At 52.4% G+C, this 15,380-nt stretch overlaps 1 protein-coding gene across 15 annotated transcripts in view; it reads left to right on the top strand.

Annotated features, from left to right (window-relative positions):
* The first annotated feature begins 7,354 nt into the window (after positions 1 to 7,354).
* Positions 7,355 to 15,380, top strand: part of TYK2 (tyrosine kinase 2) — a 31,197-nt gene continuing 23,171 nt past the window's right edge. For 3 of the 15 annotated variants that reach the window (XM_063700996.1, XM_063700995.1, XM_055371618.2), the window contains exons 1-3: positions 7,549 to 7,882; positions 8,273 to 8,437; positions 9,588 to 9,800. In XM_063700996.1, the coding sequence (XP_063557066.1) occupies positions 9,608 to 9,800 (193 nt within the window). In that variant the 5' untranslated portion in view covers positions 7,549 to 7,882; positions 8,273 to 8,437; positions 9,588 to 9,607. Of the gene's footprint in view, positions 7,883 to 8,272; positions 8,438 to 9,587; positions 9,801 to 15,380 lie in introns of those variants that run through there. The other 12 variants (XM_055371622.2, XM_019015781.3, XM_055371617.2 and 9 more) reach the window with 12 other exon arrangements.

Raw genomic sequence — 15,380 nt, 5'->3', positions numbered from 1 at the left:
CAGAGTGAGACTCCGTCTCAAAAATAATAATAATAATTTTTGTTCATCATAGACATTTTGGTGTTAATTTCAGTTTTTCAAAATACTGCATTCCTTGTTATTGAAGGTTTTGTTTGTATTTTGTGAGACTGAGTCTCACTCTGTCGCCCAGGCTGGAGTGCAGTGGCCTGATCTCGGCTCACTGCAAGCTCTGCCTCCCGAGCTCACGCCATTCTCCTGCCTCAGCCTCCTGAGTAGCTGGGACTACAGGCGTCTGGCACCACGCCCGGCTAATTTTTATATATTTTTAGTAGAGACGGGGTTTCGCTGTGTTAGCCAGGATGGGTTTGATTTCCTGACCTCGTGATCCACCTGCCTCAGCCTCCCAAAGTAACGGGATTACAGGCGTGAGCTACCGCACCGGGCCTAATTTTTGTATTTTTTTGTAGACGCAGGGTTTCACTATGTTGGCCAGGTTGGTCTCAAACTCCTGACCTCAAGAGGACTGCCCGCCTTGGCCTTCCGAAGTGCTGGGATTACACACGTGAGCCACCATGTGTGGCCCCCCCCCCTTTTTTTTTTTTTTTTTTAAGAGATGGGATCTGGCTCTGTCACCCAGGCTGGAGTGCAGTGGCACAATCATAGCTCACTGCAGCCTCTAACCTCTGGGCTCAAGTGATTCTCCTGCCTCAACCTCCTGAGTAGCTCAAATTACAGCCAAGAGACACACACTGCATCTGGCTATCCACCACCAGTCCTTTTATTTATTTATTTTTTGAGACCAAGTCTTGCTCTGTTGCCCAAACTTAAATGCAGTGGCACGATCTCGGCTCACTGCAACCTCCATCTCCCAGGTTCAAGCGATTCTCCTGCCTCAGCCTCCTGTACAGGCGTGCACCACCACACCTGGCTAATGAAGTGTATTAACTCATTTGATGTCCCTGACATGCCTCTGGGTTTGGGACTAAATAGTCACATCTTGCAGAGGAGGAAACTGAGGCACAGTGAGGTTAAGGGACCGCCCAGGATCACACAGTGATGGAGCTGGGGCTTGAACTCAGCCCGTCTGGTGCCAGCCTTCATGTGTGTAAGTTACTCCTCTGTATCCTCTCAGGCCAGCACCGAGTGTCCCATTTGGGGCTGCTCCTGAGAATTTTCTAGAGAACACAGGTTCACACACGTGCCCAAAGGAGCGTAGAATTTTTGTGTAAAGATTCCCAGGAGGCTGGGCACGGTAGCCTCATGCCTGTAATCCCAGCACTTTGGGAGGCCAAAGCGGGTGGATCACCTGAGGTCAGGAGTTCGAGACCAGCCTGGCCAAGATGGTGAAACCCCGTGTCTACAAAAAATACAAAAATTAGCTGGGCGTGGTGGCAGGCGCCTGTAATCCCAGCTACTCGGGAGGCTGAGACAGGAGAATCCCTTGAACCCAGGAGGCAGAGGTTGCAGTGAGCCAAGATCGTGCCATTGTACTCCAGCCTGGGCGACAAGAGGAAAAACTCTGTCTCAAAAAAAAAGATTTCCCAGGAAATCCATCTCATGGTTGTTTTGAGGAGGAGACTGGCTGTTCCCTGAACTTTCTCACTCATGAAAACACAAAGGTATTTTACTTTTAATTCATCAACTCTTGGCTTTTCCCAGGTCCCAGGGGGCTCTGAGGAGGCCCCTCCCTGCAGCCCTTGCAGAGCCAGGGGAAGCCCCCAGCTTTTGTTCCTTCTGAGAAACCCACTGTAGTGGCGTGGCCAACTGTCCTGGCTTTCCCAGGACTGTCCCAATTTTAGCATGGAAAGCCCCCCATTGGGGAACCCCCTCAGTCCTGGGAAATCCCCTCCTGCTAGTCACATGTGGGGTCTGGGGCCTCCCTTATGGACCAGGTCTGAGTTTGGGCAGGAGGCCCCAGGCCTTGGCAAAACAGCCTCCTTAGCCTCTTTTCTTCAATTGTCAAGTGGGGGTGCTGATACCACTTGCAAAGAAACTGAGAAGAGGCCGGGTGCAGTGGCTGGTGCCTGTAATCCCAGCACTGTGGGAGGCCGAGGCCGGCAGATCATGAGGTCAGGAGATCGAGACCATCCTGGCTAACATGGTGAAACCCCGTCTCTACTAAAAATACAAAAAATTAGCCGGGTGTGGTGGCAGGCGCCTGTAGTCCCAGCTACTCGGGAGGCTGAAGCAGGAGAATGGCATGAACCTGGGAGGCGGAGATTGCAATGAGCCGAGATCACACCGCTGCACTCCAGCCTGGGCGACAGAGTGAGACTCCATCTCAAAAAAAAAAAAAAAAAAAAAGAAACAGAAGACCCAGAGATGGCTAAATACCCACCCTCGGCCCCAGTGTGCAGGCTGGGAAAATGTCAGCTTTATTTATTTATTTATTTATTTATTTATTTATTTATTTATTTATTTGACAGGGTCTTGCTCGGTTGCCCAGGCTGGAGTGCAGTGGTGCGATCACAGCTCACTGCAACCTCAACCTGTGGACTCAAGTGATCCTCCCACCCCAGCCTCCCTAGTAGCTGGGACTACAGGCGTGTATCACCATGCCCAGCTAATTTTTAAAATTTTTTTGTAGACACGAGGTTTCACTATGTTGCCCAGGCTGGTCCAGGACTCCTGGGTTCAAGCCATCCTCCTGCCTCTGTCTCTCAAAGTGCTGGGATTACAGGTGCCAGCCACCGCACCAGCTCATTGTTAGAATTGATATCGTTACTGGGAGTATGACTAGCATTGTTATTACTAACCACCTCATGTGGCATTTCCTGCTAGTTCCTTTGGGAGCGGGGAATACCGGGTCCCAGGCCCACTCGGCCCACTGTGTTCTAGCGTCTAATCATGGAGCATCGCCCTGATGGCTGTTGAAAAATCTGGCACTCTCTAGGCCGGGCACAGTGTCTCACACCAGTATTACCCAGCACTTTGGGAGGCCGAGGTGGGTGGATCACCTGAGGTCGGCAGTTCAAGACCAGCCTGACCAACATGGAGAAACCCCATCTCTACTAAAAATACAAAAAAGTAGACGGGCGTGGTGGCACATGCCTGTAATCCCAGCTACTTGGAAGGCTGAGGCAGGAGAATCGCTTTAACCCAGGAGGCAGAAGTTGTGGTGAGCCGAGATTGCGCCATTGCACTCCAGCCTGGGCAACAAAAGCGAAACTCCCTCTCTCAAAAAAAGAAAAAAGGAAAAAGAAAAATCTGGCACTCTTGGCTTCTAGGTACTGTACTCCAAGCAGCGACAGAGAGGAAGCTCACAGCCAGCCCTCCCGCAGCAGGCAGGACAACAGCCAGGGATTCCTGGCTCCCAGGCCATTCATTCCCCACTAGCTGTGGCTTCTTAAGCCACCTACTGGGCTCGATGCACAATCTCAGGCACTGAGGGCATAGCAGACAACCAGACAGACCTCTTTCTGGTGCGGTCCTAGAACCGAAGACAGGCAATAGAACTTGTGCTCAAAGAAACTTCCCAGGGGCTGGGCACGGTGGCTCATGCCTGTAATCCCAGCAGTTTGGGAGGTCAAGGCCAGAGGTCCACTTGAGCCCAGTAGTTTGAGACCAGCCTGGGCAACATAGTGAAAACCCATTTCTAAAAAAATTACACACACGAAAGTTAGCCAGCCAGCCAGGCGAGGTGGCTCACACCTGTATTCCCAGCACTTTGGGAGGCCAAGGCGGGAGGATCACGAGGTCAGGAGATCAAGGCCATCCTGGCCCACATGGTGAAACCTCGTACCTACTAAAAAATACTAAAAAATTAGCCGGGTTTGGTGGCATGCACCCGTAATCCCAGCAGTTTGGGAGGTCAAGGCGGGAGGACCACTTGAGCCCAGTAGTTTGAGACCAGCCTGGGCAACATGGTGAAAACCCATTTCTTTTCCTTTTTTTTTTTTAAGATAGAGTCTCACTCTGTCGCCCAGGCTAGAGTGCAGTGGCGCGATCTCGGCTCACTGCAAACTCCGCCTCCCGGGTTCAAGTGATTCACCTGCCTCAGCTTCCCAAGTAGCTGGGATTATAGGCACCCGCCAACACGCCCGGCTAATTTTTGTATTTTTAGTAGAGACGGGGTTGGTGGAAGCCCATTTCTGTAAAACATACACACACACAAAAGTTAGCCAGGCGGCTGGGCGCGGTGGCTCACGCCTGTAATCCCAGCACTTTGGGAGGCCGAGGCGTGAGGATCATGAGGTCAGGAGATTGAGGCCATCCTGGCCAACATGGTGAAACCCCATCTCTACTAAAAAATACAAAAAAATTAGCTGGGTGTGGTGGCACGCGCCTGTAATCCCAGCTTCTCTGGAGGCTGAGGCAGAAGAATCGCTAGAACCTGGGAGGCAGGGATTACAGTGAGCCGAGATCGTGCCACTGCACTTTAGCCTAGCAACAGAGTGAGACTCCGCCTCAAAAAAAAAAAAGTTACCCAGGCATGGTGATGCACATCTGTAGTCCCAGCTAGTCGGGAGGCTGAGGTGGAAGATTGTGAATGGTGAATCTGGGAAGTTGAGACTGCAGTGAATTGAGATCACAGCACTGCACTCCAGCCTGGGCAACAGAGTGAGACTCTTGTCTCAAAAAAAAAAAAGAAAGAAAGAAAGAAAGAAGAGAAACCCAGCTGGGTGCGGTGGCTCACATCTGTAATCCTAGCACTTTGGGAGGCCAAGGTGGGTGGATCACCTGAGGTCAGGAGCTCGAGACCAGTATGGCCAACCTGGCCAAACCCTGTCTCTATTAAAAATACAAAAATTAGCCAGGCGTGGTGGTGCACGCCTGTAATCCCAGCTACCGGGGATGCTGACGCAGGAGAATTGCTTGAACCTGAGAGGCAGAGGTTGCAGTGAGCCAAGATTGCGCCACTGCACTCCAGCCTGGGCAACAGAGCAAGACTCTGTCTCTTTAAAAAAAAAAAAAGAAAGAAAGAAAGAAACTTCCCATGAAATGTCAGGTTGCAATAACGACTCTGAAGAAAATACAGCAGAGCCCAGGAGGTCAAGTTGCCCAGGCTGGAGTGCAGTGGTGTGATCACGGCTCACTGTAGCCTCAACCTCCTGGGCTCAAGCAATCCTCCCACATCAGCCTCCGGAGTAGCTGGGACTAACTAATTTTTTTCCCCCCGAGATGGAGTCTCACTCTGTAGCCCAAGCTGGAGTGCAGTGGTGGGATCTCGGCCCACTGCAACCTCCACCTCCTGAGCTCAAGCGATTCTCATACTTCAGCCTTAGACTAATTTTTTTATTTTGGGTAGAGATGGGGTCTTGTTATATTGCCCAGGTTGGTCTTGAACTGGGCCCAGACAGTACTCCTGCCTTAGCTCCCTGAAGTGCTAGGTTTATAGGGATGAGCCACTGCATCCAGCCAGGACAAGTTTCTATCAGCAGTTTATTTTATTTTATTTTATTTTATTTTTGAGACAGAGTCTCACTCTGGCGCCCAGGCTGGAGTGCAGTGGCGCAATCTCGGCTCACTGCAAGCTCCGCCTCTCCGGTTCACGCCATTCTCCTGCCTCAGGCTGCCACTACGCCCAGCTAATTTTTTGTATTTTTAGTAGAGACGGGTTTTCACTGCCTTAGCCAGGATGGTCTCGATTTCCTGACCTCGTGATCCGCCCACCTCGGCCTCCCAAAGTGCTGGGATTACAGGCGTGAGCCACTGTGCCCGGCCTCTATCAGCATTTTCTTTCTTTTTCTTTTTCTTTTTTTTTTTTTTTGAGACAGAGTTTAGCTCTTGTTGCCCAGGCTGAAGGGCAATGGTGCGATCTCGGCTCACTGCAACTTCTGCCTCCCAAGTTCAAGCGATTCTGCTGCCTCAGCCTCCTGAATAGCTGGGATTACAGGTGCCCACCACCACGCCCAGCTAATTTTTGTATTTTTAGTAGAGACAGGGTTTCACCATGTTGGCCAGTCTGGTCTCGAACTCCTGACCTCAGGTGATCCGCCCGCCTCCGCCTCCCAAAGTGCTGGGATTACAGGTGTGAAAGAGACCATTCCCGATCTCTTTCAGCATTTTCATACAGAATGTCCACAGCTGCCCTGTGAGGAGGCGTTTTACCCATATTTTCTGACTCAGAGAGAAGCAGCCACATGTCCCTTGGCCATGGCAGTTAAGACCAACTCCATGGAGCTGGGTGTCTTAGCTCACATCTGTAATCCCAGCACTTTGGAAGACCAAGGCAGGATGATTGCTTGAGGCCAGAAGTTCAAGACCAGCCTGGGCAACATAGCCAGACCCCATCTCTACAAAAATTTAAAAATTAGCCACAAAATTTAAAAATTAACAACAAAAGGGCCGGGTGCGGTGGCTCACGCCTGTAATCCCAGTGCTTTGGGAGGGTGGATCACGAGGTCAGGAGTTCGAGACCAGCCTGGCCAAGATGGTGAAATCCCATCTCTACTAAAAATACAAAAATTAGCCGGGCGTGGTGGCGGGCACCTGTAGTCCCAGCTACCCGGGAGGCTGAGGCAGGAGAATCGCTTGAATCCGGGAGTCTGAGGTTGCAGTGAGCCGAGATCGCAGCATTGCACTCCAGCCTGGGCGACAAGAGCGAAACTCCATCTTAAAAAAAAAAAAAAAAAAAAAAAGTGGAAGATGAGGAAGTTGATCAGACATCAAGGATGAGCGGATGACTTAATAGGCTTCTTTGCTAAGACTTGGCTGGGCAGATGAAAGACAAAGTCGAGGAGTGGTTATGGTGTGGCACAGAAGAAGGGTCAGTGGACGGTCTTTGTTACCTGTTCATGCCTGAGTTTCTTCCTCTGTGAAATGGGGATAATAAGAGCCGCCATACAGGGAATTGCTGCTAGGATCAAATGAGATAATGTATGTGAAACACTCTGGCAGTAGGCTTCTCAGCAAATGGGCACGACTTGCGGAGTGGGGATTTGAATTCACGTCTGGCGGGATGTCCAAGCTGCTACCCTGACCGCTAGGGAGCTTCAGAGGACAGGGCTGCAGGTGATCAGGAAGAGGACAGGGGCAGGTGGGCGAGGAAAGCCTCCCAGGAGTGAAGGAGGGGGAATTCTAGTCAGCAGGGTGGAGTCGGCCAGGTAGAAACGAGGGAAAGGAGACAGGACCGGATGGAACGGGGAAGCCACAGGGCAGGGCGTCGGAGGGTTGAATGGTGGCCGGTGCAGCTTTGAACACCGAGGTGAGGACATGCAGCTGTGTCCTAGTGTCAGGACCGTACACGCCTGACCCAATTCCACAGCACAGAGGGGAACTCCAGGATCCGGCCGCGTTGCCCACACACTTCGCTCTCCCGCCCGCCTCTCGCAAGCCCCTCCCACGTCTCCGTCCACCGAGTTCCAGCCAATAGCAGAAGCGACAGCGCATCTGGGTGCCGACTCAGCCAATCGCGGCTGAGTGATGAATGAGCCCCAGGACCAATCAGAGTGCCGCCACCATGGCAAAAAAAAAAAAAAAAAAATTCCAATGGTGACGTGCAAGGAGAACAGAGCAGCTGCCAATGGGCGTGTGCGTTTCAGGCGGCCAATGGGAGGAGGTGTCTCGGCGGGGGACAAGTAGTAGCTGCCCGCGGGGGCGGGGAGGGGTCCGGGTTCGAGCTTGTGTTCCCCCGGAAGGGTGAGTCTGGACGCGGGCGCGGAAGGGGCGCGGCCGGAGGTCCTCAGGAAGAAGCTGCGGGGACTGGCTGCGCTTGAGAGGCTGCACTTGGGTGGGAGCACCTGGTGCCTCGGGACTGCTCCGATGCCCGGTGGGTGCACAGCCCAGTTCCCGCCGTTGCCGGCCGGGTTTAGAGGTTTTGGGGGGAGGACATGGGGGCGTGCAGCCTTCCCAGTTGCACACTTCACTCCGACCCCGCCTTCAAAGCTGGGTCTGGGTCCAGTGGGGACGAGAAAGGAGGAAGGAGGAAGTAGGCTCCGCGAAAGCCCCATCCCCAGGATCTCATCTATAACATGAATAGGTATTAATGGCAAACGCTAATTAAGCGCTTACTGTATACCAGGCACTTTCTCTGCCTCCTCGCGTTAAATCCTCCCAGCAGCCCTTTGAGGTAGACACTGTTACATGCCCCTTTTCCAGATGAGGAAACCAGCAACATGGGTGGAACTGACAGCCCCTCCACTTCCATACTGGCGCCCTCAGGAGGCTCAGGCCCTGGACTGGGGGGATGGAGCTGGACATAAACTCTCCTAGGCTTTGGGGAGTCAACAGGGACTGAGGTCACTCATGGGGGTAAATGTGGGAGAGGAGAATTGTGGCCCGAAAGAGGCCATCACCACGATGAAACTAATAACAATTATGTTATTCTTGTTTTGGTCATATTTGTTCTTTTTGTGTGTGCCTGAATCAGGGTCTGTGCTGAATGTGTAATATGCGGAACTATATTGAAACATTACAACCATCTTTTGATGGCAACACCCTGAGGACCTCCCTTTTCCAGATGGGGAAACTGAGGCCCAGAATTGCTAAGTGGCTTGCTTGAGTTGACACAGGGAGCTCCAGGACTCGCCCTCAGGTATGTTTGACCACATCTGCCTGTGTGATTATTTTGGGGAGGTGTGTTAAGAGCAGATTTTTATTTTACTTTTTATTTATTTATTTATTGTATTTTAGTAGAGATGGCGTTTCACCATGTTGGTCAAGATGGTCTCACTCTCCAGACCTCGTGATCTGTCCGCCTTGGCCTCCCAAAGTGCTGGGATTACAGTCATGAGCCACCGCGCCTGGCCCTTTTTATATATTTTTATTACTTATTTATTTATTTATTTATATTTTTAGAGTCAGGGTCTCACTCTGTCACCCAGGCTGGAATGCAGTGGTGCGATCACTGCTCACTGCAGCCTCCAACTCCTGGGCTCAGGAGATCCTCCCATTTCAGCCTCCCGAGTAGCTTGGAGTACAGATGTGCACCCCCACATCTGGCTAAATTTTAAAAATTTCTTGTAGAGGCCGAGCACAGTGGCTCACGCCTGTAATCCCAGCACTTTGGGAGGCCGACGCGGGTGGATCACCTGAGGTCAGAGGTTCAACACCAGCCTGGCCAACATGGCAAAACCCTGTCTCTACTAAAAATACAAAAATTAGCCCGGTGTGGTGGCAGGTGCCAGCTACTCAGGAGGCTGAGGCAGGAGAATCACTTAAACCCAGGAGGCGGAGGTTGTGGTGAGCAAGATTGCACCATTGCACTCCAGCCTGGGCAACAAGAGTGAAAACTCCGTCTCAAAAATAAGATAAGATAAGATAAGATAAGATAAGATATAAAATAAAACGTCTTGTAGAAACAGGGTCTTGCTATATGGCCTAGGCTGGTCTCGAGCTCCTGGGCTCAAGCGATCCTCTTGCCTCAACATCCCAAAGTCCTGGGATTAGAGGCGTGAGCCACTGTACCTGGCCAGAGCAGATTTTTATATCTGTGTCAATTTGTGGAAAGAGAGGAGGGTTCAGTGTTATTGTTGATGAGAGATCTAGGTGGGGATGCATACCCCAACCCTGTCCAACAAATGTGGAAAACGAGACTCAGAGAGGGAATCGGGTCTCTAATGTCATGCCAAGATGGGAGCCCAGAATCTTCCCCTCAGGCCTAAGCTGGGGTGGGTGGAAGGTTGAGGAGCTAACAGGGGTCTCTGGGCTGAGACTTGGGAGCTGATAGATTGTCCCCTTTCCAGCTGAGCCACCTGCCAGGAGCATGCCTCTGCGCCACTGGGGGATGGCCAGGGGCAGTAAGCCCGTTGGGGATGGAGCCCAGCCCATGGCTGCCATGGGAGGCCTGAAGGTGCTTCTGCACTGGGCTGGTCCAAGCGGCGGGGAGCCCTGGGTCACTTTCAGTGAGTCATCGCTGACAGCTGAGGAAGTCTGCATCCACATTGCACATAAAGTTGGTGAGTCTGGGGCGTTGGCACCATGGGGACTGGGGTGGGTGTGCAAGCAGCAGCTGGGCCCCATCCATCCATCTATCCACCCACCCACCCATCCACCCACCCATCCACCCACGCATCCATCCATCCATCCATCCACCCATCCACCCTCCTAATCATCCATCCATCCACCCACCCACCCATCCATCCACCCATGCATCCATCCATCCTCCCATCCACCCATCCACCCACCCATCCACCCACCCATTCACCCATCCACCCACCCATTCACCCATCCACCCATTCATCCACCCACCCACCCACCCATCCATCCACCCACGCATCCATCCACCCACCCACCCACCCATTCACCCATCCACCCATGCATCCACCCACCCACCCACCCATCCATCCACCCACGCATCCATCCATACATCCACCCACCCACTCATCCATCCACCCACCTATCCACCTATCCATCCACCTACTCACCCACCCATCCACCCACCTATCCACCCACCCACCCATCCACCCATCCATCCACCCACCCACCCACCCATTCATCCATCTATCCATCCATCCACCCATCGATCCATCCATCCATCCACCCACCCACCCATCCATCCACCCATCCATCCATCCATCCATCCACCCATCCATCCATCCATCCACCCACCCACCTACCCACCCATCCATCCACCCACCCACCCATTCATCCACCCACCCATTCATCCATCCACCCATCCATCCACCCACCCATCCACCCATCCATCCATTCATCCATCCATCCATCCACCCACCCACCCACCCATCCATCCATCCATCCATCCATCCACCCACTCACCCACCTATCCACCCATCCATCCACCCACCCACCCATCCATCCACCCACCCATTCATCCATCTATCCATCCATCCATCCATCCATCCATCCATCCATCCACCCACCCACCCATTCATCCATCTATCCATCCATCCATCCATCCATCCATCCATCCACCCACCCACCCATTCATCCATCTATCCATCCATCCATCCATCCATCCATCCATCCATCCATCCACCCACCCACCCATTCATCCATCTATCCATCCATCCATCCATCCATCCATCCATCCATCCACCCACCCACCCATTCATCCATCTATCCATCCATCCATCCATCCATCCATCCATCCATCCTCCCATCCACCCATCCATCCACCCACCCACCCACCCACTCATCCATCCACCCACCTATCCACCTATCCATCCACCTACTCACCCACCCATCCACCCACCTATCCACCCACCCACCCATCCACCCATCCATCCACCCACCCACCCACCCACCCACCCACTCATCCATCCACCCACCCACTCATCCATCCACCCACCCACCCATCGATCCATCCATCCATCCATCCACCCACCCATCCACCCACCCATCCATCCATCCACGCACCCACCCATCTATCCATCCATCCACCCACCCACCTACCCACCCATCCAACCACCCACCCACCCTCCACCCATGCATCTATCAATCCATCCATCCATCCACCCACCCACCCATCCATCCACCCATCCATCCATCCATCCACCCACCCACCTACCCACCCATCCATCCACCCACCCACCCATTCATCCACCCACCCATTCATCCATCCACCCATCCATCCACCCACCCATCCACCCATCCATCCATTCATCCATCCATCCATCCACCCACCCACCCATCCATCCATCCATCCATCCATCCACCCACTCACCCACCTATCCACCCATCCATCCACCCACCCACCCATCCATCCACCCACCCATTCATCCATCTATCCATCCATCCATCCATCCATCCATCCATCCACCCACCCACCCATTCATCCATCTATCCATCCATCCATCCATCCATCCATCCATCCATCCATCCATCCATCCACCCGTTCATTCGGTGAACATTTTGTAAGCATCTACTGTGTGGCAGCTGCAAATCACTACCTTTGTAGAGCTGAAATTTTAGTAGGGAGGACAGCAAGAAATATAATAAATCAGAAAACTTGGCCAGGTGCAGTAGCTGACACTTGTAATCCCAGTACTTGAGGAGGCCCAGGCAGGAGGATTGCTTGAAGCCAGTAGTTGGAGACCAGCCTGGGCAACATAGGGAGACCTTGTCTCAACAAAATAATTTTTAGAGATTAGCCAGGCATGGTGGTACATGCCTGTAGTCCCAGCAACTTGAGAGCCTGAGGCAAGAGGATCGCTTGAGCCCAGGAGTTCAAGCCTGCAATGAGGTATGGTTTCGTCACTGCACTCCAGCCTGGGTGACAGAGTGAGACCCAGTGTCATTAAAAAAAGAAAGTCAGGCGGGGTGCGGTGGCTCTTGCCTGTAATCCCAGCACTTTGGGAGGCTGAGGCTGGTGGATCACTTGAGGTCAGAAGTTTGAGACCAGCCTGGCCAACATGGCAAAACTCCAGCTCTACTAAAAATACAAAAACTAGCCAGGCGTGGGGTGCGCGCCTGTAATTCCAGCTACTCAGGTGGCTGAGGCAGGAGAATAGCTTGAACCTGGGACATGGAGGTTGCAGTGAGCCGAGATCACACCACTGCACTCCAGGCTGGGTGACAGAGCGAGACTCTGTTTCAAAAATAAAAAAAGGCCAGGTGCGGTGGCTCATGCCTGTAATCCCAACACTTTCAGAGGCTGAGGCGGGCAGATCACCTGAGGTCAGGAGTTCAAGACCAGCCTGGCCAATGTAGTGAAACTGCATCTCTACTAAAAATACAAAATGTAGCCAGGCATGGTGGCAGATGCCTGCAATCCCAGCTACTCAGGAGGCTGAGGCAGGAGAATTGCTTGAACCTGGGAGGTGGAGGCTTCAGTGAGCTGAGATCGTGCCATTGTACTCCAGCCTGGGCAACAAGAGTGAAACTCCATCTCAAAGAAAAAAAAAAAAAGAAAGAAAGGCTTTCCCTCCTCCTGCAGAGGAAATTGCACTTCCAAATATATCTACTACAGTCTTTCTTTTTTTCTTTTTTTTGAGATGGAGTCTCGCTCTGTCCCAGGCTGAAGTGCAATGGCGCAATCTCAGCTAACTGCAACCTCCGCCTCCCGGGTTCAAGCGATTCTCCGGCCTCAGCCTCCCGAGTAGCTGGCACTACAGGTGTGTGCTACCATGCCCGGCTAGATTTTTTTTTTTTTTTTTTTGTATTTTTAGTAGAGATGGGGTTTCACCGTGTTAGCCAGGATGGTCTTGATCTCCTGACCTCGTGATCTGCCCGCCTCGGCCTTCCAAAGTGCTGGGATTACAGGTGTGAGCCACCATGCCTGGCCCAATTTTCTTTTTTTAATGACACAGGGTCTCACTCTGTCACCCAGGCTGGAGTGCAGTGGTGTGATCTCAGCTCACTGCAACCTCCATGTCCCAGGTTCAAGCCATTCTCCTGCCTCAGCCGCCTGAGTAGCTGGAATTATAGGTGCGCACCCCACGCCCAGCTAGTTTTTATATTTTTAGTAGAGCTGGAGTTTTGCCATGTTGGCCAGGCTGGTCTCGAACTTCTGACCTCAAGTGATCCACCTGCCTCAGCCTCCCAAAGTGCTGGGATTACAGGCGTGAGCCACCATGCCCAACCAAGGAAAGGCCTTTCTAAGGCGGCTTTGGTTACATATGCCTTCTTCCAGAAACTCCTCTTACCTCCCCCATTCCCAGCTTTCCATGGCTGGATGGGGGCATTGTAATCAATTTTTATAACACTTCCTACTTCCCCATTGATGGCTGAGTCTTTTTTTTTTTTTCTTTTGTAGAGACAGTCTCTCTCTTGCCCAGGCTGAAATGCAGTGGTGCAATCATGACACATTACAGCCTCTAACTGCCAGGCTCAAGTGACTCTCCTGCCTCAGTCTCCCGAATAGCTGGGGCTACAGGCACATGTCACCACACCCGGATAATTTTTGTATTTTTTGCATGTTGCCTCATGCTGGTCTCAAACTCCTGGGCTCAAGCCATCCACCCGCCTTGGCTTCCCAAAGTGTTGGGAGGCATGAGCCATCGCACCTGGCCATGACTGATTTTTTTTTTTTTTTTGAGACGAAGTCTCGCTCAGTCCCCAAAGCTGGAGTGCAATGGCACAATCTCGGCTCACTGCAACCTCCGCCTCCCGGGTTCTAGCGATCCTCCTGCCTCAGCCTCCTGAGTAGCTGGGATTACAGGCACCTGCCACCACGCCCAGCTAATTTTTATATTTTTGGTAGAGATGGGGTTTCACCATGTTGGTCAGGCTGGTCTTGAACATGCATGCTGTTCCCCCTGCCTCAGCCTCTCAAAGTGCTGGGATTACAGGTGTGAGCCACCGTGCCCGGCTTTTTTTTTTTTTTTTTTTGAGACGGAGTCTTGCTCTGTCACCCAGGCTGGAGTGCAGTGGTGTGATCTCGGCTCACTGCAACCTCTGCCTCCCGGGTTCAAGTGATTCTCCTGCCTCAGCCTCCTGAGTAGCTGGGATTACAGGTGCCCACCACCACACCTGGCTAATTTTTGTATTTTCAGTAGAGACGGGGGTTTCACCATGTTGGCCAGGCTGGTCTCGAACTCCTGACCTCAACTGATCCGCCTGCCTCAGACTCCCAAAGTGTTGGGATTATAGGTGTGCACCCTCGAGCCTGGCCATGGCTGATTCTTTGTTTTGTTTTGTTGTTTTGTTTGAGATAGAGTCTTGCTCTGTCGCCCAGGCTGGAGTGCAGTGGTGCGATCTCAGCTCACTGCAAGCTCCGCCTTCCGGGTTCACGCCATTCTCCTGCCTCAGCCTCCCGAGCAGCTGGGACTATAGGCACCCGCCACCATGCCTGGCTAATTTTTTGTATTTTTAGTAGAGACAGGGTTTCACTGTGCTAGCCAGGATGGTCTCGATCTCCTGACCTCGTGATCCGCCCACCTCAGCCTCCCAAAGTGCTGGGATTACAGGTGTGAGCCACTGTGCCCGCCCCCATGACTGATTCTTAAAGGATTCAGACAGGTGTGCGGGGTGATGTGAAACACGCTCAGCAGAGGGAACAGCATGCATGGAGGCCCGGAGAGCTTGATCTGTCTGAGGAAGCGAAAGACCTTCAGGGTGACTGGGGTATCAATTTTGAGAGTTTGGAAGGGGAAGTAACAATTGAAATTGGGGCATAGCAGGCAAAAGCCAGGGTGGGGGTACTCAGAATCAAGGGTCAAGGGGTTGGGCATTCTCCGGGAGCAATGGGGAGCCATGGAAGGTTTAAGCCAGAGAGTGAAGCAGTCTGACTAGTTCTTTTATTTTTATTTTTTATTTTTGACTGGTTCTTTAAGAAGTTGTCTCAAGCCAGGCACAGTGGGTCACGCCTGTAATCCCAGCACTTTGGGAGGCTGAGGCAGGCAGAACACTTGAGGTTAGGAGTTTGAGACCAGCATGGCCAACATGGTGAAACCCCATCTCTACTAAAAATATAAAAATTAGCTGGGCGTGGTGACGCACATCCCAGCTACTCGGGAGGCTGAGGCAGGAGAATCACTTAAACCTGGGAGGCGGAGGTTGCAGTGAGCCGAGATCGCACCACTGCACTCCAGCCTGGGTGACAGAGTGAGACTCGGTCTCAAAAAACAAAAATATGA

Source organism: Gorilla gorilla, chromosome 20, assembly GCF_029281585.2.
Source record: "Gorilla gorilla gorilla isolate KB3781 chromosome 20, NHGRI_mGorGor1-v2.1_pri, whole genome shotgun sequence".
NCBI lineage: Eukaryota > Metazoa > Chordata > Mammalia > Primates > Hominidae > Gorilla > Gorilla gorilla.
The sequence above is the reverse complement of the archived record's forward strand: the minus strand, read 5'-3'. Positions and strand labels throughout refer to the sequence as shown.